Genomic DNA, 27634 nt, shown 5'->3' on the forward strand with positions numbered 1-27634 from the left:
GGACAGCTCGTACTGACAAACAAGTAAACAAAACCGCACATCTTTTGTTATTTACAACACCACCCCTGGTTTTCCTAGTGACAACCTCCCAAGGACCAAACACATCGATTCCCACATGGGAAAAGGGTGGGTCTGTCAAAGTCCTATCCTGAGGTAGTTCTGCCATCAACTGACTTTGACAGTTTCGCCTAAGGCGCCTGCATTTAACACATTTGAAAATACAACTGTTGACCAACCTTTTGGCATTAACTACCCACAGACCTTCATTTCTAAGGGCTGCCTCAGTCAGAGTTCTACCCTGATGATGGATCCTTTCATGGTGATGCCGAACGAGCAGCAATGCAGTGTGACTATTAGGGGGTATGATGATGGGGTTTTTTATGCACGCCTTGAGTTTAGCTTTGGCTAACCTTCCTCCAACTCTCAAAATACCCTCCTTGTCTAGAAATGGGTTTAACTCATTTAGAAGACTTTGATTAGGGATGTTGAGCCCTTGCTCTAGCCTAGCTATTTCCTGCTTGAAAGCAGATCTCTGTACTGACTTGAATATGACGCTCTTAGCCTTTATCATATCCTGGACCTGTAAAGGCTCACTATCTTTGCAAGCTAAACGATGTATAAGCCTAGCAACTGCTCTAAGAAGACTGTGCCACTCCGAAAAACATTCAAAACGGTGTGGTTCCAGGCAAGATCTTTGGCCCATCTTGATTTCTGTGGTTGATTTGCAGGCTTTCACCTCTGCACTTCGTGAGACTTGAGCATTCATAATGTCCGAAAACCTTTGCTCATCTTTCGAGAGCGCTGTGGCATCGTCTCTCTCAGAGACTTTGAAGATGGAGGAATACTCTGGAGTTATTGCTTGGCAGTAGACTGAGATGTGACTTAGGCAACTGCGCACAAGTGTAGGACGTCCACCTTTAAGCACCTGTGCTTGATTGGAGTCCAACGACGATGGTGGGTGCATCTTGTTTATGCACACTGGGCCTGTAACTGTCCAGCCTAGTGGTAGCAGCTGAGCAATGGGCGCCCCTGGAGGTCCCTTAACTTGGTCGTTCACATAGAACAAGTTCGGACAGTCCGCACCAAGCAGAAGGGCAATGTCCACATCTGGACGGAAAGCAGGTAAGGCGTTCTTCAGCCTTCGCAAGTGGGGATGAGCCTCCACAACTTCTCTAGTTACAATCTGTTTTTTGTTCCGAGGGATGGAGGAACACTCAATCAGGTCTGGCAACTTGAACTGCCTCTTCTGGTCGCAAGAGGAGACAACAAAGCCAGATGCTATGCGACCCTGCAACTTCTTTTTTCCTGCACACGTAGTCATAGTGTAGTCAACCATCTTGGTTTTAAGGTCAAACATGCGGAAGAACTCTGGAGTAGCCAGGGAGGCGTCGCTTTGTGAATCCAAAGCCACGTAAAGTCTCTTTTTAAGCCAAGGTCTTCTGGCTGGATATACATCTGCTAGGCAGATGGGATGGCAGACTCTGAACTGGTGCACGTCAGAGCATAGTTCAGTACAGGCGACCGATGGAGCATCCTCCTGCATCCGTGACGCGGTCTGCATGTTGGTGGCTTCAGTAGATGACCCTTCTTTGGAAGACGTGTCCCCTTTGGCGCGGGAGACAGCGTCAGAGTTGTGCATCGCGGTGCAATGCTTAAGGCTGTTACACCTTGCGCATTTGACGTCCTCTTTGCAGTTGGATGCAAAGTGAGGAGTTGCTCCACAGCACCTAAAACATATGCCCAGCTTCTGTACAATCTGTTGTCTTTCTTTATAAGGCTTCTTGCCAAATTCCCGGCAGTTGGCCAAACTGTGAGGCTTTTGGTGGATGGGGCAGAGCACCTCCTTCACCTCTGACTTGGATTCGTTGGCCCTGTGCTGAGTTTCAACAGCCTTAACACTAACCGGTCTTTTGGCCTCTCTGGATGGTTTTTTCTCCACTTTAGGTGCCTTCTCTGGCTGGGTCCCTTGGTATAAGGTGGGGAGGCCCGTCTGCGGATCATTCCTTTCTCTGGCCGCCCTGGTGATGAACTGGACCAAATGAGAAAATGGAGGGTATGCCTGGGAGTGGGCCTCCTTGTAGTTGAAGACCTCCTGTCCCCAGCGTTCTTGCAAAGTGAAGGGCAGCTTGGTCAAGATCTGCCTCTGGGACAGGTGCTGATCGAGGCACTTCAAACCGGGCAGTTCTGGATTCTCCTTGGCCGACTCTAATTCCGTAAGGAGATCGCTGAGGTCCCACAAGAGTTTGAAGTCTTTGAGTTTCAAAGCTGGGAACCTTTGGAGCTTGTCCATAAGAGATGCTTCAATCTCTGTGCTGGCCCCATACCTCTGCTGCAACCTGGCCCAGGCCTTTTCCAGGGCTTTGTCGGGATCGGCTACGTGGGCTGCGTAGATCTTCTTAACTTGTGAGGATGAGGCTGGGCCCAACCATGCAGCCAGAAGAGTCAGTTCTTCCTCAGGCAATAACTTTAAGTCTCTGATTGCTCTCTGGAAGGTGGCCTTCCAGAGAAGAAATTCCTCAGGCTTGTCCGAAAACTTTTCGACACCCTTGTCCTTAAGATCTCTTCTGGGGCTTCTGATGATGGAGACAAGCTGGGACTCTGGCGTCGAAGGGAACAATTGAGGAGTTTGCTGTTGTGGAGTGGACTCCCACCGTGCACCTTGCGTCAACCTTTGGCCTCTTGGAGGGATGACATCGACCACTGCCGAATCGATGGTTCCCTGTGCAGCTGTCTGTAGGGGCCAACTAGCACTCGGCCTTGAGGCCCTGATTGACTGACCTAGGGTTTTAGCAGGAGGCACAGGTAGCTCGAGCAAGGGTGAGCTCCCCGCTATGACGCTCTGCTCTGCAGGAAACTCAAAAGTGACTTTGGGGCCCTGCTCTGGGTAAGGAGAGAAGTCTCCCTGTTCCTCATCCGAAAACTGGCTGTTCATGCTGCCAAGGTGCGCAAACACTTTGGCAGAAGGATCCTGTATTGGTAACTGGCTTACATTTTCTTCTGTGAGTGGCTCAATTAGGGCCTTGGCCAAAGTCTCAGCCCTTACCTTTTTGGCAGTAGCATCCATCCTTATTCTAAGCATTTCTATTTCACCTTGCCTTTGGGCCTGTTCCATTTGCATTTCGCTTTGTCTACGGGCCTGTTCTATTTGCATTTCGCTTTGTCTACGGGCCTGTTCTATTTGCATTTCGCTTTGTCTACGGGCCTGTTCTATTTGCAGTCGTTGCTCTTCTTCTTTAAAGGGAAGGGTGAGATCAGCTGCCTTAGCATCAGCCTCCGCCCCCGCTACCTTGCTCTTTAGCTCTAGACGTGCAGCCTCCTTAATGTGCAAGGCAGCTAGGGAAGAGATGGCACTCCCAGCAGCAGAAGACTTGCTAGAGTGGCTATGTTTAGATGATGCACACTCCCTTAGCTTAGATACCTGGCTAGAGCGGTTGGACTTAAGACTAAGTGCCACAGCAGGTGATTTTAAAAGATTGGTCTCATGGCTGCATAAGGAAGACTGATTTCCTTTTGGCTCAGACCTTAGATTAACAGGTGGAGAACTAAATTCCAAGGCATCTAGAATTGCCCTCACCTTATTTTCTTTCTCATTAGTGTCAGCTAAGACACTCACTATTTCTAACTCTGAATCCTTGGCGTTAATGCGCTCGAGGACCTGGACTATCTTAGACACCAAACCCCTCCAGAGACCGAAGGTCTCTTCAAGGTCGGTCTGTAATATGGATGGCACCCTTGTAATACCCAAGCTCTCAATTCTGTCCATCAATGTTACAATTCGCTCCCATGCCGAACCTAACCTCACATGGAGGAGCTCCTTTTCACCTATTAGATGGGCTAGCATCTTGGCTGAAGGGTGCTTTATCCTTTGGGGCCTTTCATTCCTACTTTCAGCCACAGAAGGAGGTATACCATCTGTATCATCTTGAAATTGCATAGACATTATGTATTCTTAATAGCAAGTAAATTTACAACAAAAGCAAATACAACATACCAGCAAGTAAATTTACAATAAAAGCAAATGCAATATATAATACAATGCACAACACTTAACCATAGCAATATATATCACTAAGTAACTATACTTTACAAAGATTGTGACCTTTGGCGCCAGATTTTAGTGGGCAAGCTGCAAAATGCCAACTGACAGCAACTTGCCACTTGATACCTCCCTTGCCCGAGTGACGTAAACTGCCAAAATGGCGACTTCGCCAAATTTTCAAGCACCTCGTGCTCTGCGGCTCGAGGCCTGCCGCCGAAGGAGCACCGAGGCTGGCTTTGGAAAGGAGGAGAGAAAAGACGCCTCCTCCCCGCTGTGAAGGGAGGTCACCACCGCAGGACGATGAAGCAGGTCACCACCGCAGGACGATGAGGCAGGTCACCACCGCAGGACGATGAGGCAGGTCACCACCGCAGGACGATGAGGCAGGTCACCACCGCAGGACGATGAAGCAGGTCACCACCGCAGGACGATGAGGCAGGTCACCACCGCAGGATGATGAGACAGGTCACCGCCGCAGGTCAATGAAGCAGGTCACCACCGCAGGACGATGAGGCAGGTCACCACCGCCGGACAATGAGGCAGGTCACCACCGCAGGACGATGAAGCAGGTCACCACCGCAGGACGATGAGGCAGGTCACCACCGCCGGACCATGAGGCAGGTCGAAGCCGGCCGAGTGCTCCGGCCGAACTCGCAGCAGCGTTGCCAGGCCTGTCCAGGTTCTAGCCTGGTTCTGGTGGGCTTCACGCCTCAGAGCCAGCCAAAGAACTGTCGCTGGTGCTCCGCGGCTCGAGGTCTACCGCCGAGGGAGCCCTGGACGTTGCTGGGAACTGCACAGCCTGTGCAAACCCAGAAAGCCACTGGGCCACGTGCGCACACGCGAGCCAAATAGCAAGGAAATAGAGCCCCACTATTTGACTCCTTCAGGTCTGAGAGCGGGCTCCACTGCCTCAGACGCTGGTAGAGTCTTTAGGTATGCAGACTGAGCTCAGGCGGAAAAGCCGCGGCCTAAACTAAACTTCCTAAACTATAAAAAACTATAAGCCGTGCAAGCTAGCTCAAGCGGAAAAACCGCTGATCTACCTCAAAACTGTGCCGTCCGCCAGACAATAAAAAAAAACTATAAAGCTGAAACGTACCGTCCTTTATCCGGGCGAACTGCAAATCCCTATAAGCTGTCCTAAAATATTGAACGACTGAGTCTGGAGAACTTCAAAAAAGGATGTTTATTCATACAAGGTTGTAAACCTGGCACAGATCTTAAAGTTGCAGAAAATGAAACAAATTTCCATAGGTTTTAGTTGCAGAATTATCCCTGGTTCCAGAAGGCAAAGGTGATTATAAAACCACTATACCCTAATCACGCTGTCTATATTAGAAGGAGAAACTCTTTCCTTCCCTATCTTTACAGCAAAGATTAGTTCTAGAAGCGATGGAATAACCCTGCTCCTCTAACTAGATTTCCTATTCCAGATCAGTATAATTCAATACTTATCTAATTTGGATAGGCTTAGATTGGCCTGGTTTTGAGGATGATTTGTCCCAGTTAGCCTTGCACAGCTCCAGCACGTTGGAAGACTATAGCCAGAATGAAACTCTAAAATGGAGACTAGACCCTGGTAAAAAGGGCGGTCCTAAGATGTTGCATTCTTTGACCAATCACTGCAAAGAAAACTGCAGCCAGCTCTTGCAGATTCCAAGCCATTTTTCCTAGGCTTTTGCAGCCAGAGGCTCAAACAAAATGTAAAGGAGGGAAAACAAACAAACGACCAATAGGTAAGGCAAACCATCGTCCTGGGGGACGGAACATGCCGTTACCTTCTTGCTGGAGCGGTACCTATTGATCTACTCACATTTTACATGTTTTCCTACTAAGTTGGCAGAAGCTGGGGCTAACAGCGGGAGATCACCCCGCTCTCCGGATTTGAATCACTGACCTTTCGATCAGCAAGTTCAGCAGGTCAGTGGTTTAATCTGCTGTGCCACTGGGGGCTCTACGTTGCCATATAGGTCTACACTGCTGCATGAGTCTACACTGCCATCTGGATTTTAGATGGCAGTGTAGAAGGAGCCTTAGCCACTCTATAGGTGATTGATGGATCCCTATCCTCTATAAGATGTTTCAGTTATTGTTCATTTCTGCCACGGATCTTCTATACAGTGGGAGTAATAAGAACTTTAGGAGGATAAAATACATTGCTTATACCTTGGCCTGACATAAAATGATGCTAGATGCATTAAGAAGTACTGTTTATTTAGAAAAGGCACATACATTGAATGTATTACAGTAGAGTCTCACTTATCCAAGCTAAACAGGCCGGCAGAAGCTTGGATAAGCGAATATCTTGGATAATAAGGAGGGACTAAGGAAAAGCCTATTAAACATCAAATTAGGTTATGATTTTACAAATTAAGCACCAAAACATCATGTTATACAACAAATTGGACAGACAAAGTAATTCAATACGCAGTAATGTTATGTTGTAATTACTGTATTTACGAATTTAGCACCAAAATATCACGATATATTGAAAATATTGACTACAAAAATGGCTTGGATTATCCAGAGGCTTGGATAAGCGAGGCTTGGATAAGCGAGACTCTACTGTATTTCAAATTAATTGTTTTGTTAAAATGGAGCTACAAGGAACCTTTTTGGTTTTTTGAGTATGTGGAGCAGGAAGAAACCTCACACATTTAAACCACGGGAAACCATCAATATTAATAAAAGAAAATTAATTTTCTCTGATCCTCCATAGTGTCAATCAGACATAAAGTACAATACTCATTCCATAAAAAGGAAATGAGAAAAAGGAAATCAGTACTAGAAATTGCAATATATGATACAATACCTGTATATATATAATCTTATCTGGAAGTATTGGACTAGGTTTTTAGAATTAGCTGAATGAAGTATATATAAGAATGCATTGTTTTGAAAATGTGTTCATCACTTTAAAATAAAATATCCCAAAACGTGGAGGGCAGTTGCCTGAGTTTTTCTGTTCTTGTTCCTTCTGGACCACCATCTCTGCAAATGACTAGAATTTCCTGGTTTGAACATAACAGAAATCTATGGTTGTTGGTTTTTTTTTTTTTTTAAATATATATTTTATTGATATTATCTCATATTTCATGTTGTGAGTGTATTGCACATTTAATACAAACATTCATACCTACACATCATTTATCTCTTATCACATTTCTCAATCATCTTCCCATCTATATTGTCTACTCACATATCTAATATATCATCATTCTATTCATTCTTTTTTCCCCTCCCCTCCCCCTCCCCTCTCCCACCCCACTCCCTTCCCCCCACCCCAACCCCATACCACAATTCCATTAGAAATTTAATTCCAACCATGAGCACAACTTTTCCCATTTCTGTACAATATTTACATTGGCTTCGCCTCTTTTTATCCAATCTGAATATATTGTCCATTTCTCTTTAACTTTCCTCATTTTATCTTCCTTCTTATCCTCAGAGGTTACATTTGCAATAATTTCTGATTGAACCTGGTCAAACAAATAATTATTCCAATTCACCATATTCCACTTTTTTTCATCTCTCCAGCCCCATGCTATTACTGCCTTCCCTGCAAGAATCATAGCTTTGAATAGATCTTGGTGTTTTACATCAATCTTATTGTTCCCTAATATACCCATCAACATTAATTCCATGTTTACTTGGAGTGATATTCTGAATAATTCTTCTATTTTCCCCGTTATTTTTTCCCAAAATGATTTTACCCTTGGACATTCCCACCACATGTGGGCATACCATCCCTTGCTTACTCCACAATGCCAACATGTTGAATTTTTGTCCCTGATCATATTTGCTAATTGTGCTGGGGTGCGGTACCATTTCCATATGAATTTCCTTTCCATTTCTTTGTACTTCTCGATTTTAATTTTTGTGGCCTCTCTTTTTAAGTTCTCTATTGTTTGTCTTGTAAGTACCCCCTCTTTTTGCCATCGTTCTTGTAATGTTCTTATGATATATTCCTCATCTTTGGTCATCGCTTTGTATATTACTCCCACCAGCCCTTTCTCTGAAGTCTGTGCTTTCTTAATTATGTGTTCCATCATACTCTCCTTAACTATACATTCTCCATATTTCCCTTGTTTCAGTTTATTATATAGTCCCAATATCTTAATCCAATTTTTATCTCCCATCTTATCTATTATTCTGTTTATGGGGATAAGATGGCCATTCATATCGTATAAATCTTTAATCCTATAGTATCCTTTGGCCTTCATTTCTCTCCACCAGCCGGAATCAAACTCCTTCTCGTAAAGGCTTTCAATTGGGGTCCATTTTGATATTCCTGGCATCCATTTAAATTTCCATTTTTTCCAAATTTTTAATGACAATTTTCTGGGGCCTCTTGTTCTTTTAATACTTGTTTCCAAGTTCCTTGTAAAAATTCCAAAACTTGCCTCTCTCTTATTAACTCCATCCTCTACCTTAAACCATTTATCTCTTTTCTCTCTCATATTTTCGAATAATGGTTTTATTTGGAACGCTTCATAATATAGTTCTAAATTTGGGATGCCCCACCCCAGATCTTCCTGGTGTGTAAAGTATGTTTTATTTGGTAGTCTTGATTTCTTTTCTCCTAAGATCCATTTCTTGATAGTCCTATTCCAAATATTTAATTGTCCTTGTTTAATTTCCAATGGAAGAACTTGGAATAAGTATAATAATTTAGGTATCAGAAACATTTTAGTTGCTTTTATTTTCCCTAAGGTGCTCAGATTTTTGTTTTTCCAATTTTCCATATTGTTAGAAATTTTCTTCCATGCCTGTTTATAATTAATCTCCACCATCTTTCCCATATTCTTATGTATAATCACTCCCAAATATTTTATTTTCTTCTTACCCATACCCATTTCTGTTATATTATCTATTTCTCTTTTTTCTTTTTTGTTTACATCAAAATACATAATTTCTGATTTCTTTATGTTTACCCCCAATCCTGTATTTTTTTCAAAATCTGTTAATATAATTTTTAATTCTCTAATTCCTATTAAAGGATGGGATAATATTATCATAATGTCATCAGCATAAGTATTCAGCCTAATTTCCCCGCCATCAAATTTAAAGCCTTCTATCCTTACGCTGTTCCTTATTCTGTCTGCCAAGATCTCAATACCCATTATAAATAGATGTGGCGATAGCGGGCAGCCTTGCCTGACTCCTCTTTGAATGGGGAACTCATCTGACAAGCCCTCATTGATTCTAACCACCGCCTCACTTTCCCTATATAGTTCTCTGATTGCATTTATAAATGCATTTCCTATTCCAAATTTAATCATTGTCTCCCATAGAAATTCGTGATTTATTGTATCAAATGCTTTGTATATGTCCAATTTTAAAAATGCTAATTTCTTTCCTTGTCTATGCTCCATTATGTTTATTATATTTCTGATTGGGTGTCCAATTTGCCTCCCTTTCACAAATCCATATTGATCCTCTTTTATCACTTTAGGTAATACTTTTTCCAATCTATTTGCTAAAATTTTTGCGAATATTTTATAGTCTTGGTTTAATAAACTAATTGGTCTATATGAGCCCGTATCTTTTGGGTCTCTCTGTGGTTTCAATATGACTCTTATTTCTGCTTTCCTCCAAGTATTAGGGGCCTTTTCTCCCCTCATTATGTTGTTAAATAATCTTTGCATTTCTGGGCCTAATATTTCTATAAATTCCTTATAAAATTCGGCTGTGAAACCGTCCAGTCCTGGGGATTTAGAATTTTTCAATTTCTTAACCACTTCCTTTATTTCCTGTTCTGTGATTTCCGAATTTAATCTTTGTGTTTCCTCCTCTCCTAACCTTATATTTAAATTTTCCTCCATATGACCTTTATTATCTTCCTTATATAATCCTTGATAAAATGAGGCAAATGCTTCTCTTATTTTAGCAGAGTTACAAGTAATTTTGTTCTCCTGAGTCTTAATAGCCTTAATCTTCTGTTTTTCCTTTCTATTTTTCAGATATTTTGCCAATCTCTTCATAGAATTAATATTAGATCTATGAATTTCATTTTTAACTAAGTTTTGTCTTTTCCAAATTGAAAAAAAGTCCAATTCATCTAGTTCCTTTCTTAGCATTTCAATCTGGCTCTGTGTTTGAGCCTTAAACTTAATCTGTTGTTGTCCTTGTAGGTTTTTTATCTTCTGAATTTTGTTTTGTCTATCTGCATACCATTTCTTTTTTATTAATCTCTCTTTGAGGATGCAATGTCCTCTGATCACAGCTTTTGCTGCATCCCATATTATGCTTTCTGAGGAAGAACCCCTATTTTCTTGAAAATAATACCCAATTTGCTTGATCATATACTCTCTATCTTCCTTTCTCCCTGTAATTATATTATTATATTTCCATATCTTATTTCTATGTTCTATATTAAACTCTAATTCCATTATTATTGGAGCATGATCTGAGAGCCAAATTCCTTGTGTGTATATATTTCTTATTTCCATCTCATTAGATTCTCTGACCATTATATAATCTATGCGAGTATATTTTTTATACCTAAATAAAAAATATAAGTATCTATGGTTGTTGGTGATACATCTCCCTGTTAATAAATAATAAATAAAATTTGTTGATTAGCTCTTAGACCTGTTAGTGTAAATGGTGTGTTAAAAGACAAGAGCCTGCGTGCTGGTGTATAAAGTTAGTAGGGATTTATTAACCAGAATGTGCTTATCTGAGCCACATCATGGATGCAAAACTGACACTTTACACCAAGCATCTTCCTCTACTATATTGTAGGCTTTGGTCTGTATCTTTTTGTGACATATCTGTGCTATTTGAACTGCCATGAAGATCCCAAGGAGTGTTACTGTGGACCCTGAGAATTCTTTTTATATATGAATAGTTGTTTCAAAGAATTACCATGGTTCCTTGGTTGGGAACTGTAGCTGTAACATAGATTTGAGAACACTTTATATTGGTAGCATAATTTCTAATATGGATATACATGTAGTCAGGTAGAATACAAAGTAACAAATGATGTAGTAAAATGCAGCTAAAAACATACATATCTCTAGTGATGACTGTAGCTATCATTCTTGAGTTTGCTGGGTTTGGATTGTGGAATGCTGCTTACTTGTTCTATAACTACACCTTCTCAAGGTTTGTATGTAGCTGCTATGTATTTGTTATTATGGTAGCAAACACTGGGTGGCACCAGAAGCAAAGGCATTAGGCAGGCTTACACTGCTATTAAATGCTTTGTTTTATCCCTCAATCTCGTTTCTCTTGTGGGTATATTAGTTAGTTCCTATTGTTGCCCAAAATTTTGCAGAGGACTTTAAAATGCCAAGATTCAGAATAAGTAGAAAGTGAGCTCTTTGCTTTTCCATAGTTTCCATATCTTCCCAATGTTGATTCGGTTTGTACTGACAGTTGGAAAATTTCTGACGGTGTTGAAGTCATGGGAGTTGAATTGGAAATATAGTACTATATTTGTTTTCTTCTGAAATCTAAATGTATTTTACTGCTTTAATGGTATAGATTGTGCAACTGTTTGCTTAGCATATGGATTGTAATATTTGGCACATATATAAGATGCACGGTGTACTTTTCAGAGGTAAGATCCAAATGTTTATTTACAGGTTTACATATGAATGAGGGTTTTGTTTTTGAGAGAGAGAATAGGTGAAAAGGAAGGTCAGAGAGAGCAGTCTAGTTACTACAATCTAGCACCACTAACCAAAATCAAAGGTTGCCAAAAACAGATAATTTGTCATTCATGAATTATAGAAACACAGAATTGGAATTGACCACAAGCGCCATCCAGTTCAATTCCCTGACTAATGTAAGCCATCAGTGCTCTTCTTATGTACTGTGTGTCTCTCCAAAATACTATTATATTTGTTTGTACCACATCTTTTCAAAAAATGTTGAGCAACATTTCAAAAAATGTTGAGCTCAAATGTTTTGCCGCAGCTCTCATTGTCCTTTGCCCATTTGGAGTGTTGAGAGCCTCAGTCTAATACAGTAGAGTTTCACTTATCCAACATTCGCTTATCCAACGTTCTGGATTATCCAACGCATTTTTGTAGTCAATGTTTTCAATACATCATGATATTTTGGTGCTAAATTCGTAAATACAGTAATTACTACATAGCATTACTGCCTATTGAACTACTTTTTCTGTCAAATTTGTTGTATAACATGTTTTGGTGCTTAATTTGTAAAATCATAACTTAATTTGGTGTTTAATAGGCTTCTTCTTAAACTCTCCTCATTATCCAACGTATTCACTTATCCAACGTTCTGCCGGCCCGTTTATGTTGGATAAGTGAGACTCTACTGTAACATCTTTAATACTGTTCTTTGTCTTAACAAATAAATAAGTACATATTCATATTTCACACTCTGAATGAGTAAAGCTATTTCATTCCAAGCATTTCACGCATTCCACATGCGAAGATGTTAGTATTTTTCATTGCAAAGCATTCCCTAACATTTCCAGTTTTCTACTAGGACTATTGTAATCGCAAGAACTAGTGTGGTTTGTTTGATGTACTTCTCACAAGAGCCATGACAGGCGCTGATGACTTCTGGACAGACCACAGCTTAATTTGATCCACGATGGCCGTCAAGATTGCTCCCAAACCTAGACTCTTAGGAAGAATGATGAGACGTAAAATGAACACCCAAGACTTTCAAGGGCCCTCTAAACGAGCACGTCTCTAAGCAACACTCAAGGATCATCTACCCATAGAACACCCTGAAAACGTTGAGAAACATTAGAATAAACTGAAGACCTCCATTATCACAGCCTGTGAAGAAACCATTGCATACCAAACAAAGAAACACCAAGACTGGTTTGATGAAAATTATAAAAAGATCCAACAGTTAATTAATAAGAAAAGGAAAGCCTTCCAAATATGGCAAAGCAACACCAACTGCGTTGCTAAGAAAAAGATATATGCCAGTGCAAAAGCTGAGGTTCAAAGAAGGACCAGAGAACTCAAGAACATCTGGTGAACAAAAAGGCTTAAGGAACCCAACACTTTGCAGATGTCCATGATGCACAGGGATTCTTTAATGCCACAAAGGTCATCTATGGCCCAACAAATCATGGCATACACCCTCTACATTCATCAGATAGAACCAAACCTCTGAAGGATAAAAAATCAATTGCACTATGTTGGAAAGAGCACTACCACAACCTCCTTAACCTCAGCTCCAACATGGCTGAAGATGTTATCTTACAAATCCCGCAACAACAAACCAGGGATAAGCTTGCAGCACTGCCTAGTTTGGAGGAAGTCAGCAAAGCCATCAATCAACTAAAAAATAACAAAGCCAGTGGACCTGATGGGATCCTCGCTGAAATCTTTAAAAAGGGTGGACCTGAGCTGACACAACAACACCACTAGTTTATTCAAAAAAGGGTGGGCGACCAAAAAAATCCCATCAGACTTCAGGGATGCCACCATCATCACCCTTTTCAAAAAGGAAGAAAGAACAGACTGTGGAAACTATCAAGGCATCTCCCTTCTAACCTCTTCTGGGAAAATACTTGCAAGAGTCCTTGCAAGCTGCCTTTTATCTATCTCAGAAGACATCCTCCCAGAATCCCAGAATATGATCTTCACTGCAGGACAGCTTCAAGAAAAATGCAGGGAACAAAATCAACCTCTGTACATGGCATTCATTGACCTTGCAAAGGCATTTGACACAGTGAACCACAATGCTCTCTGGACCATCCTCCAAAAAATTGGATACCCTGACAAATTCATGGATATCCTGCAACTCCTCCATGAAGACTTGATGGCAACAGTCTTGGACAACAGTGGCTCCCAAAGTGACCTTTTAAAGGTGGAATCAGGTATCAAACAGGGATGTATTATTGCTCCAACCCTATTCTTCATCTTCATCGGTATGATACTGTACCTTGTTGATGGGAAGCTATCCACCTGCATGGAAATCATCAAGCTATTTAACCTCAGCTGACTGAAAGTCAAAACCAAGGTCACAGCAATATCTGTTATAGAACTCCAGTATGCTGATGATAATGTAGTCTGTGCTCATTCAGAAGAAGACCGACAAGCTACTCTAAACACCTTTGCAGAAGCATACAAAAAGCTTGGCCTCTCACTGAACAATGAGAAAACCAAAGTGCTCTTTCAGCTGATACCAGCCAATCTTTCTGCAATGCTAGGAATACAGTGTAATAGTATAACAATAGAAAATGTCAACTATTTCCACTACCTTGGCAGCCACCTCTCCACAAAAATAATCATCATTACTGAAATACAATATTGTCTGAGCTTTGCGAGTGCAGCAATTTCCAAATGATACAGAGAATGTTTGAGGATCGGGACATTCATAGAGATCCCAAGATGCTTATTTATAAAGTTATTGTCCTCCCAACCCTGTTATATGCCTGCAAAACATGGACTGCCTACAAACGTCACACCCAATTTCTGGGATGATTTCATCAGTGTTGCCTACCAAAAAATCCTGCAAATCTCTTGGGAAGATAGGTGGACAAATGTCAATGTTCTGAAAGAAGCAAAGGCCACCAGCATTGAAGCGATGATCCTTCACCATCAACTTCATTGGACTGGCCGTATTATCCGAATGCCCGACCACATCTCCCAAAGCAGGTACTGTACTCCCAACTCAAGAATGGAAGACAGAATGTTGATGGACAGGAAAAGAAATGTAAAGATGGGCTTAAAGCTAACCTTAAAAATTGTGGCATAGACACTGAGAACTGGGAATCCTTAGCTCTTGCTCGTTTTAACCGGAGGTCAGCTATTACCAACAAATGGAGGGCGAAAGGGAGAAACGTGTCTAGAGGAAGGCACATGAAGCCAACCCTGACCATGACTGCCTTCCACCTGGAAATGTATGCCCTCACTGCAAAAGAATATGCGGGTCAAGAATAGGTCTCTACAATCACCTACGGACCCACCGCCAAGACCTTACACTTGGAAGGCAAACACACTTGGACACAAGGGATTGCTGATTATTAATTTGGTAAGAGATGGAATATTCATAATTTCTCTGGCACTTATCTGTACAGCAAGCTTCCTGCTACCTCTAACTTTTATTTTTACAACAATATGTTAAGTGTTTTGCTGCCAATACCAACTGGTGAATTTCATGACAAGACAAGAATCCGAGACTTGGGCATTAATACTATATGCACTGTTCTGGGTTAAAGCCTTTTTGAACTCCATGTGATTTACTTAAATAGAATAGCACCTTAGGTCTCTAACACAGAATCCTATTACTTTTCCTTTTCTTTGACTAAGGAAATGTTCTACTGTAGAGGTCATATTTGAATTTAAAATGATGCCTCAGACAAATAGCAGTCTAATGTTGTTTAAATCAGTATATGAAATCTACCCAGAGCCTGGGAAAGCATCCCAGAATCCCACACCTGTCATGGCCATTGGGTGGAAATTTGGGTTGTTACATTCACCCAAAAAGAAACTTTCCATTTCTGGGCTTACACCCCATCTCATAACACATAAGTCAACATGGATTTTTTGCATCTTTGTCTCTATTGCTGGGTTTCAAAGATCCATTACACTGATATTTTCTTAGTCTGCATTATTCTGGCATGTTTTTTTTCTTTGGGTTCCTTATGAGGTCCTAACCAGCTTGCTTTTCGTCTCCTGTATCTTCAGTTCTTTATCTCCTTATCTTAGCTCTGCCTCCTAAAAGTAACTTCTTTCCAGTCCCTATCTTTTGCCGTGTTATCTGTTTCCTTCTCTTTGGCAACTTTGTCACATAACCAGTAATATATCAGAGAACTCGTGCCAGCACCCTCACTATGAACAGTCAAAATAATTGAAAAATATATGATTACGTAGGAATGGAAGCAGTCACAGGTAATAGTGAACAGCCTATTTTTAGCCTTTTATATAATGTTGTTTATTGGATAGCATGTATCATTCTATTGAAATCTGTATATCTCAGAAACATAATAAACAACTGACTCTTGTAGAACATTGGACATAGAACATCTTGTACAGATAAATATATAATTTCTCACACTAAATCAATTGTGAAGCCAACATGTTGGCAGTTTGGATTGTCTTCCTCCCTTATACATAGCTTTTCCTATTCCATAATAATTATTTGTCAAGATCTCTGAATCAGGTAAACTGTGGTTATTGCTGACTATGTTTGCAACCAATTGGTATAAAAGATTTATCTGAAGTGGGTACAACCACATCAGACTCTGTCACAGGGAATGATGATTATCACAAATCAGAAAATGGCATCTGTTTGTTCAAGGGAAAAGAAAAGAACATATTATTATAACATCTTTCGGCTGTGTCTGAATTGAGCCTTTGTTTTTGATACACCCAAGACAAAGACGTTCTGTTACATTGAATAATGGATAAAATAAGTCTCATAAAGAGAACAGGGGGGAAAGCTTTAGTGCAAACATTTTGAAATAAGATGTAAGTGAAATTGATGACACATCTGTATGATGTGTTTTGCTAAGGTGCAGAAGGCTTCTAAAGTGGGTATCTGTTTTCAAAGCTCAGTTTAGGGGCAAAGGTTTGTTGCTGGCAGAATTTCCAATCTCTCTCATAAGTAACAGAGATTAGGTAATTCTGGGCTGGAAAGGTGGCAAATAGTCATCCTTCACCCAAGTACACTGTATTTACCAGTTGCTGTATTAAAAATAAATGATTTTTGTTCAATAGATTTAACAGAACAATCCTAACTGTCCTGTAGGTTTGCCTCTATTAGCTGCCCTTGTACTATCTCTTGAGTATCCATTTTAGATAAAATTGTGATCCTGGTTCAAGATCTAGTTCTAATATTCTAAAGAATTGATAAACTACATATGTTATATGTCAAACAAGGATGTAATTTTCACACATTTGATTCATTGGGCTTTTGTCACAGCAAATTTGTTATGCTTTAAGATGTGAGGCATACACATACCTGCTGTAAAATACCGAAATGGCTTCTACTCTGGAATATGTTTTAAAATTTGATTGGGGATGCTTTATTTGAAATGAGTAGCTTGACTGTTTTATTTATTTCTTCCAGCCTGGATGTGATGAAGGAGCCAGTTTCAACAAACTGTGCCCATATCTTTTGCAGGTAAGCCATCTCTTCAAATTCTCATCATTATTACAATTTTATCCATGTGCAAGAACCTAATCTCTAATATTTATAACATTGCTCTAAAGTAAGAGGCAGATGCTGGTTTTGCTGTAGTGATGGATTTATGGTCCTCTTTATGAGGTAGATGACCACTTGAAGGAAATTGAAAATCATCTTATGTTGGAACCTATTGCCACTCAATTTCTGTAAATTACCTATTAGGGTCTCTCTCTCTTTGGTGCTGAAATGGTGTAAGGAACCATCTCACACATGTAAAGTTGTCAAATTTGTGCAGTACACTTACTCAGAACTACCTAAAATCAGAAATCAAAACATATCTCCTGTTTCTCTCCCCCCCCCCCCCCTTTTTTGGACATATATTTATCAATGATGTCTGCTTTCTTTCTGAATGTTGCTACTCACAGGCAATACATTGTTTGGAAATTACTGAAATCATGGTATACATTTGGTAGTAAAATATCTGAAAAAAATTGATTTCTCTGTATAAAAATGTGTTCTCAAACATATTTATTTATTTATTTATTTATTACATGCATTTATACCCCGCCCTTCTCCCCGAGGGGACTCAGAGCGGCTTACATTCTGCCACGAGGGCCAGCAACAAATATACTATAAAACAAAACAATTAAAACATGATAAAAAGTGTACAAAAATTAAAACGCTGCAAGGCAGCGATATTGCACCATCCTCAGTCATTCAATACTGCTACAATTACAGATTTGCGACCCGATTACATCAGCCAATGAGCTTATTCGCTGAATGCCTGGGCGCAGAGCCAAGTTTTTAGTTTTCTTCTAAATCCCAGGAGGGATGGGGTTTGCCGGATATCGCTGGGGAGGGAGTTCCACAGCTGAGGAGCCGCCACCGAGAAGGCCCTGTCCCTCGTCCCCACCAGCCGCGCCTGCGAGGCAGGTGGGATCAAGAGCAGGGCCTCCCCGGAAGATCTTAAGGTTCTAACGGGCTCATAGGAGGAGATACGTTCAGATAGATAGGCAGGACCAGAACCGTTCTACGGTACGTATGAGCTTGATGAAACCAGATTCCTTTTACTTGCTGTGACATTCCTATTTCTTGTGCCAACAGCCTTACCCCCCCCCCCCCCAAAAAAAAAAAAAAAAGAAAGAAAGAAAAAAGATTTAGTGTGTAAGTCTGAGGAATTAAGTACAAAACTGCAAGGTCAGAATATCTTTTCTGCTGTAGAAAGGACTCCATAGAAATGAAATAATAGTTCCAGGGAAAGTGCAACATTTTTTGACACACCAGTGTATCTTTTAAAATCCAGTTGGGAGACTGAAGGCACATGGGCTCCATGACTTTGCAACTGTTTTGTACATTTGATTGTGGAGTAACTGATATCTGACAAATGATAGTGGCGCTGGTGGCTTTTTGCATAAAAAAACATGTTTCAATGAGTGTTTTAACAACTTAGGTGCCTTGCCTATTTTATTTCCTAGGTTCTGCACATTGAAACTTCTTAGACAGAAGACAGGTGTAACACAGTGTCCACTTTGCAATGCCAAGGTCACCAAAAGGTAAATTACTTGAGGTCAGATTTAATATCAACAGTGCAAGGAATGATGGAAGGCAGCAGAGTGTGACCAGTCTTAGAGAGAATGGTGCTGGTAGTCAGCTTTGTACATTAGGTGCTTAATGATCCTACTGCCAGAAATGATGCATGGTTATGGGGGTGGGTTGTGGGAGGAGCAAAAATAGCTTATAACCTTGAAGAAAGGTACATGCAAGCCTCTCCCACATTCAAAGAGACAGTTTCTGATACAAAAAGGAGGGAAAGGAGAAACGAGTGCAGTAGAATGACGAGTGATCAGCCCGTTGTCTAGTCTTGTCTTTGCCCTCCTGATGTCCCCTATGATATATAGTAGACCAGTAATTTTCAAACTTCAGTTCTCAAGGTGTTTTGGACATCAGCTTCAAGTCAGGGCTTCTGAGAGATAAGTCCAAAATACCTGGAACATCAGAGAATAGGGACCATTGTGCTAGACCAGTAGTTCTGAAACTTTTTGCCTCACAGCACCCTTTATAGAATTTTTATATGCATGACAGGCTGCCATCCCATTCAGCCTTGTCATGTGTTTGTCTTTCGCTACAATAACTTTGGAGCTAGTGGCCACAGAATGACTAGTTTTGTGCTAGATGGGGTTAAAAATTCAACTTGGAAAATTTTACTTCTAATTTCAATTCTGCTTTTTGCTTCTTATTCTTTGATTTCATTCTATTTTCCTGGAGCGACTGTGAAGCCTCTGGGAAGTGCGCACAAAGCCCTTAGGGCTCCATGGAGCACAGCCTGTGAATGACTGTGCTAGACTATTGGCATGTGAGTTACACTGATAAATACATCTGGAGCCCACTACAATGCAGTGCTGCATCTCTGGAAAAAAAATGGTATCCTGAAAAGAATTGCCAGGGGAACTGTTGTTTAAAACTCACCTACTGTTTTGATACAAAAGGCCCCTCAGATTAAATTAGCATGAAATGGCAAGTGTACTGCTGACTGTCTCTTAGAGTGTTTTGAAATGACTAATTCTTTAATTAGATAGAAGGCTGCAGTCTACTCCTTAGAAACCTTTATCATCGTCTTCCTTATTCCATTTCCACAGGCCTCCCCCTGAGCTTAGTTACTCAGGGAACTGTTGAGAAAATTACACATTTTATCCTTTTGACTACACATCTGTTCTTTGCTTGTTTGTTTCAGAAGTCTAAGGGAAGATGTTCGATTTAAACAAGTCATCAAAGTGGTGCTGGATGTCATCCGTGCTTTTGAGCGTGATACAGGGCTCAAGTGTAGGTATTTGTTTTTTTCCATTAACTCCATCAAAGCTGGGCTAGATAAAGAAGAGCAATTTGGGGTACAAGAATGTCTTTCTCCATTTTTCTCCCTATAATTGGTTTTCACCTTAAGTCTTCTGAGCTTGATAACCAGACTGTGACCCACAGAGAGTCACATGCCCTGCCTTAAGTCCATTGGAGAAAAGAATAGATAACAATTATAAACATAAATAAATAATAGATTACTTCCCATGTCAGCCTATTATGCCCTTCTATCTTGCCTCAGTTGGTAAAATCTTTATAACATATGAAGTGCTTCTTCCATTCATCCTGTTCAAGAAACAAGGGTGAATAGAAAGAGATTGTGAGAGATGGTATTTGCACTTAATCTGTGGATCCCAGTTTGTTTTGAAACTGAATTAGGCCTATCCACAAGTGTTTGCCAGAAGGACTGTAAAACATTCCTATTTGAAAACTATGAGTAAGCATTTAGGTTCTACAGTGTTGTAGAAGACTGTTTTATAGTAACTGAAACATACATTTTACACATGTGAATATATGAGTTGCTTGTGCTCGACTGAAATGTTGCATTCCCATAAAAACAAGGGAACTCTTGGATGCATTCAGTCTTAAATGTAAATGTAATATTTATTTACAGTATTTATATTCTGCCCTTCTCACCCCAAAGGGGACTCAGGGTGGATCACAATACATATTTATTTATAAATGATATTTTGAAATATTGAAAACAAAATACGATACTGGTTACAGAGTCCCATATTTATCATTGGAACCCATGATTTAGTGAATTTCAAACTATTTGCCAAGATTGTTAATTTTGGTGTTTGTATGTGCTTTCTGCTTTTACTTCACCCTTTAACCTAGCTGCATTAGGCTTCGTTTCTTGTCTTGCCCAGTTTTCAAGTTGTGCTGATAAAGGATCATGAGTGACATGGTCCAGTCCTTGCAGAGATTGCCTAATTCAGATGTTCCCCAAGCTAGCTATCAAAAAATTTTTGGATCTATTTCTCTGGCAGTATCCAATTTGGCATAAGTCTATAAGATCAAAACATTTTAGAAATGTGTTACCAGCATAGTCCATGACATTTTAAATCACTGCCACCCTCTATACTTCAGGGAGAGATGATTTGCAGTTTCTCTGTATCATTGGTTTCAGTTTCAGATGATCAGTGTTTTCCCAAGAAGGACACAGAAGCCACTTCTGTTGCAGATTCATGGAAGGAACAGCTAGTTGTTGACACTAAAGGCTACAGGGGCAGATCGAAAAGAGTGCAAGAAAGAGAAGAGGGAAATACTATATTGGTAACATTTTTTCTTCTGTTTCCTATCTTTATAGCATTTATATCCTGCTATAGAAGGACACTCAGCGTGTCTTACCTATCAATAAGAAAAAAATTAAATAACCATTACCTTGAGCTTTACACTCTTAAGACAGGGGTAGGAAACACATGGCCTAGGTGTTGTTGAACTCTGTGTTCCAGTAGTCTTAACCAGCATAATCAGTGGTGAGGAATGCTGGGACCTGTCATCAAATAATGCCTAGAGAGAGATATGTATTATTCCCACTCCTGCTTGATACATGGGGAAAAAGATGGGGAGGGAAAACATTGCTGCTCTCTATAAAAGATTTATTTTAATTTCATAGATTAGCACTTGAGTTGGATTTCTCAGCTACAGAAAAGTGCTAGTACATAATCCTTCCCTTTAGCATAATTATTTATCTTTAAGAAGTGTCTGAATGAAAGTTATATTTGTTGTTTTGGAGTATCAAAGCCATAATGCATTTTAATAGTCACTGAAATGGCTGCTCTGAGGCTGTGTTTTCACACTAATGCATAGCAGGGAATCTTCAGTGAGCAATTGTTCAAAATAAGCCATTGGTCTGTTAAAATGGACTGGCCATGTTATTGCAGTCACCTTCAGGAAACTGGAAAATAGAAGCACTCTGATCTCCACAGTAACTCCTAATTTTCCCCCGCCCAACCTGAGAGTCTGGAAGACTTCTGATCTGTTTTCAAAAATGACCAGCTGCCTTAATGCAGTAGGCCTCAACCTGTGGGTTCCCAGATATTTTGGCCTTTAACTTCTAGAAATCGTAACACCTGGTAAACTGGTTGGGATTTCTGGGAGTTGTAGGCCAAAACACCTGGGGACCCATAGGTTGAGAACCATTGCCTTAATGTATCAAGGTTGAGTTAAAGTGGTTATAAGAGGTTATAAGAGACTGGAGAAAATACAGTAGAATCTCACTTATCCAAGCCTCGCTTATCCAAGCTTCTGGATTATCCAAGCCATTTTTGTAGTCAATATTTTCAATATATCGTGATATTTTGGTGCTAAATTCATAAATACAGTAATTAGAACATAACATTACTGTGCATTGAACTACTTTTTCTGTCAAATTTGTTGTATAACATGATGTTTTGGTGCTTAATTTGTAAAATCATAACTTAATTTGATGTTTAATAGGCTTTTCCTTAATCCCTCCCTATTATCCAAGATATTCGCTTATCCAAGCTTCTGCCGGCCCGTTTAGCTTGGATAAGTGAGACTGTACTGTACTAACAATGCCATAAAATCAAGTGAACTAAAGCATATGACAAAAGAGCATATGCCGAAGGTAAGAAAGTTAGATTACATTGTCAGTAAGAGAAAATCACTTAGTTCAGTGACTGGGTTTCATTGGGTTATCAGGTGAACTATAAAAGGCTGATGTGGAGGTCTGCTAGAACTCAAAAGAATAAGCACATGAGCTATTAAAGATTGGATGACTCTACCAGCTTTTAGCTTCCCTACTTCTCTTATTGATCAGTGGTGTAGTGTCCCCAACAGGTGAAATTTAATCCTATTTGGGGTCTTCTAGGCAGTAGCCCATGGCTTCTTGGCGGTTGCTTCTAGGTTCTGGAACTTCCCAGGAAGGCTAGAATGACCTTTTCTTATTGTCCTTCCATTGACAGGCAAGCCATTTTATTTTGTTCTGACAGGCTTTTGAGAACTGCGTATCTTTAAAGAAAGGACTTTTAATAGGAGGAGATATACTGTTTCGCCTCACTTGTGTGAGCTAAAATTGTGCTTTATGCAGGCAGCATCACTGTAAATTTTAATTTGAACCAGCAGAGCATCCTTGATTTGAGGCTCACTAATTAGAGATAAGTTTCCTTCTCTGTTGGGTAGAGATTCATTTGTAATCTATCACATTCAGATATATGAAAAGGAAATCTAGAGAAGGGCAATTTGCTGAGGAGGAGGTGAGGAACTGCAGCAGCAGGTACCTGGACTTTTACAAAGAGACCACAAATGTCTCGCTGTCTCTGTGGTTACCAGAGCTTGTCCACAAATTATCTCCTTTCCCCTCTTCCTAAGAGTACCACAGAAGGAGAGCTAAAATAATTAGTTGCTCTTCAGTGGCTATGGCTTTTACTTCTTCAGTTTAGCATCTTCCCTGTATGGAAGCAGCCGACTTATCTGGAGTTCCTCCTACTTTCATCAGGCATTGTATGGTGGATAAATATGATTTTGGCTGAAGTGTTTTTTGAGCTCTGTTTGCTCTGCATATTTTATAAGTTTTTTCATTTATATTTATTTATTTAGTCAACCAAGTCAGTAAGTATGCTTCCTTTCTCCTGAAGTAGGTTCTAAGGTAGCTTTATACCCACCCACATGGGCAATGATGTTTTAGAGTTTATTTTTATTATGTCTACTCCTTCACTGACCAATAATGGAATATTTGGTGTCCTGGTCAGTAGAAAATGGACCAAGGATCTGAATCCTCTGTTTTTTCTTCTGTGATAAGTATGGGGATTGTTCCAGTTTCATGTTTTCATTTAGTTAGGACCACCCTATTTTTCTTCCATGTCCATGTTTTTTTCTCTTTATTCACATGGTTTTCTTTATGAGTTTCACCTGGATCTATTGCTGAAATCAAGTTCTGTGACTAGAAGGGGCTTCCTCCCCTTCTACAGAAATAGACAAATGTTTTGGCCCTGCCTCCTCTAGTTGACAGAATTTATCCGTTTCTGCTGTGTGTACTGTCTAGAACAGAGGTCCTCAAACTAAGACCCGTGGGCCAGATGCGGCCCTCCAAGGTCATTTTCTTGGCCCCTGTCCTAAACTGTAGACTTAGGGTTAACCTAAGTCTGAAACAACTTGAAGGCACACAACAACAACAATCCTAATTTTGGACTATTTCATCATAGTCCGCCCCCTGCCCCCCCAACAGTCTGAGGGACCGCAAACTGGCCCCCCACTTAAAAAGTTTGAGCACACCTGGTCTAGAAGGATATTTCGTGATAAATCCAGTTTTCCATTTTTGCCCTTTGAATGCCAGCAGCTGATAAGAAGGAAAGCAGATTTTTTAAACAATCTGCTCTTTCTTAATTTCTCTGTAGCCGTAGACTAGGTCTATTTCCTCAGAAGTCATTGATGAAAGTTTGTGCTGCCAACTTTGTTGTCTCAGTCTCTAAGGTGCTGCAATATTTCTTTGCTCCCATTATTCCAGCTAGAGTCTCATCTATGTTATGTTGCTACTTAAAATCAAAGACTCTTTACAGATCCATAAAATGTATCTGGATTACCTTTCAAGAGAGAGTGTAGTTCTACAGCAAGAGATATTAAAGGATTCTTTGGTTAAAGAGCCAGCTTTGTGAACACAAGGTCTTAATGGGAAAATGCTACCAGACTGAATACAAATATCTCTAAGCTTCCAATTATATCTATGTGTCTTTTAGCAGGGTGAGAGCTCTAACTTGCCAGTATGCAATGAGACGAACAAAAGGTATTCCTTGAGAAGAAAAAGCCGTTCCAATAACGCTGTTGTCCTTGAAGTTGGTAAGCACCTGATAAAGTATTTCATATAGAATATCATTATACAGTAATGCTTCAGTTCTGTATATTCTGCTGATGAGGTGATGATCCACGTAGAGTGTCTATAAGGCCCCTTCTACACTGCCCTGTATCCCAGGATCTGATCCCAGATTATCTGCTTTAAACTGGATAATACAAATCTCCGCTGCAAAATAATCTTGGATCAGATCCTGAAATATAGGGCAGTGTGGAAGGGGCCTAACTCTACCAGATTCGGTGTGTGGAAGTCTTTAACACCTCTCTCCCCCAAGGCCTTACTTTTAGCCCTATAACAGTCATGTCAATCTGTAATAAAATGGTAAGTCTTGATATGCATTAAACTATGTGTGTGTGTCACTAAAATACTATAAAAATGAAAATGGCAGTATGATCCATGTACCTGTGCGACTGGTCCTCTTTAGACATTTTCTAGGTCCTCTGGTGTGACTATGGCATTATTTATTTATTTAATTTATATACCACATCCCCCATGGATACAGGAATTGTATTGTTGCTTTACAGTCTTAGCTTGCACCAGTCAATGGATATATATGAATGGTAATTTGAACTTGAATTTACCACACCCAAACCCAGAATCCAGCCATTATGCTTCACTAGCTCTTCATATTGTCTATGGCTATTCTATGAGCTTGTTATCTTCCATGAATTCCCATCCAGACCCCCACCCACCCAGTCGCCCATCCTTAGGCTGATCTAATTGACCTTGGTCAGGTATAAAAGTGGTCCCCAAATTACGGGCAAGATTGGTTCTGTAAGTTTGTTCTTAAGCTGAATTAAGTTGGAATGGGTACATTTTTATTGTTTTGCTGTCTGTGCCCCTGTTCAGAAGATTTCCCCTTACTTTCTGCCCTTTGATAATTGGATTTTGAAAAATTTGACTTGTTGTGGAAACAAAGATTGGCATAAAAGCTTCAGTGGAGACCCATTTTCCCCATGATAACTCTTCCAGGAGTGAATTTCCCTTCCAAGGGATAGATTTTTCTCACTTCCTATTGTCTCACCTCCATTCTTAACTATGAATCATTTGTACTTTGGATGTTTGTAACCTGGGACCTGGGTACTGAATTTTATGAGAGAGTGAAAAATAAAATGCTGTTTTGAAACAGGATATTTGTGACCCTACTGTATCTCACATCAGAAGGTGCTAGTTGTGGCTTTTGCATTCCATTTCTGTCAGGAATTTTAACTGCAAACCTTGCTTATTTAAGGATCAGACTCATCTGAAGATACCTATAAGAAGACAACTACGGTCAAGTGGTAAGTGGAGTTATATTTAATGTTTGCAGTTATTTATTACTTTCTCGTGTCTCTGGAGATCACATAAGTACTCTGGAGGTGGGCTTATTCTTACTATTACTACTCACCCTTTAGTGAAATGCAGGAAAAGGAGAGGGGAATCTCTTATGGAAGTCTAAAGTCAACAATATCCTATGAGAAGTGTTCTGAAGAAGTATGAAAGGCTGTTTCATTAGCTCCCCTTTGCTGAGGTTTAAGTTTTCATATTAAATGCCCATTCACCTCTACTGTGCTGTTCATGAAAATATGGGAGAAGACAGGAGGTAGATATGATTGCTGGGATGTTGCATATTATTGCTTAAAAAGTGTGATTTCACTGGAGAGCCACTGGCTTTCAACCTCAGTACCTGTGAAGTGACAGGTGAAGAATCTGTTGTTTTTCATGTGCATTTGTAGCTGTCAAACTTGTCAAAAAAGATGGCATTCACCTCTGCTGTTTAATTGTAAATACTTGTTCAAAGTGGTTCAAAGAGTTTTAAACCACTTTGCTGAACCCCCTCAGGTGTGGGATCAGTACAAACAGGAAGCCTGTTTCTCTCTCAAATATATGAAACTTTGAACTCATGTATGAGGATAGAGACTTAAGGCTTCAATTCGTGGTTAGATAAAAACCAACTTTATTTGTGTTTGACTTAGCTTGATATGAGCTCATACTTCTTTTTGCCACCCTAAATACATCTAATTTTGTGGGGGGGGAAACGCATTATATTGAAACAAAAAGAAAACAAAAGTTGTAACAAGTTACAGCTAATTTTAATCAAATCTTTCTCTTGATCAGGATATCTGTGACAAATACATTATTTTGGTACTACTCACATAGAATCATAGAGTTGGAAGAGAGCTTATGGGCCATCCAGTCCAACCCCCTACCAAGAAGCAGGAAAATCGCATTCAAAGCACCCCCGACAGATGGCCATCCATCTGCTTAAAAGCCTCCAATTTCTGTTTGGAAGTTAAAATTTCCTGTCCTCCTTCCTCAGCTGATTCTAGACTTAACTGTTGAGATTGCTATCTTCTCTGCTCTGTTCCTATCCTTTAACTATGTTGCACCAATCCAAAACTCATGGAGGAATTCATGACTAACTTGTCCCATTGATTTCAGTGAGGTCTAAACTGGTTGAGCCTGGATCCCATTGTTCCTTGGTTGACCTTAGGCGAACAGTTCCCCCAATCCCACTTACAGGGGTTGTTAGTTATATTAATAGGGTGTTTCACTAATCAAACTATACCCCCTCCAGTTATTGACAGAGAAGCTAGGTAGGAAAGACATCCTTGAAGTAAAATGGCATAAAAGGAAAGTGTTCATGGTGCTCGATCAGCGGACTAGAAAGAGGGATAGGCGGAAAAGGCAGAAATGATTAAAGAAAGAAGGGCTGAGGAAGACAGCACAAGTGAGAGAAGCTCATACACTAGGTTTAGAGGCAATGGTTTGAGTACTAACAATCAGAAGGAGAACAGAGGAGTAGGTTAGGTTAGTGGAGCATTGTGAGGGCTACATTTTGGTGTGGATTTGCCCCAACCTACAGGATCAACTAG

At 40.2% G+C, this 27634-nt stretch overlaps 1 protein-coding gene across 2 annotated transcripts in view; it reads left to right on the forward strand.

Annotated features, from left to right (window-relative positions):
* brca1 (BRCA1 DNA repair associated) overlaps positions 1 to 27634 on the forward strand; it is an 84962-nt gene that overhangs the window by 8940 nt on the left and 48388 nt on the right. The window contains exons 3-8 of one of the 2 annotated variants that reach the window (XM_008113176.3): positions 17057 to 17110; positions 18589 to 18666; positions 19845 to 19933; positions 21096 to 21241; positions 24670 to 24766; positions 26011 to 26059. In XM_008113176.3, the coding sequence (XP_008111383.1) occupies positions 17057 to 17110; positions 18589 to 18666; positions 19845 to 19933; positions 21096 to 21241; positions 24670 to 24766; positions 26011 to 26059 (513 nt within the window). Of the gene's footprint in view, positions 1 to 17056; positions 17111 to 18588; positions 18667 to 19844; positions 19934 to 21095; positions 21242 to 24666; positions 24767 to 26010; positions 26060 to 27634 lie in introns of both variants that reach the window. The other variant, XM_008113175.3, reaches the window with a different exon arrangement.

Source organism: Anolis carolinensis, chromosome 6, assembly GCF_035594765.1.
Source record: "Anolis carolinensis isolate JA03-04 chromosome 6, rAnoCar3.1.pri, whole genome shotgun sequence".
NCBI classification, from domain to species: Eukaryota; Metazoa; Chordata; class Lepidosauria; order Squamata; family Dactyloidae; genus Anolis; species Anolis carolinensis.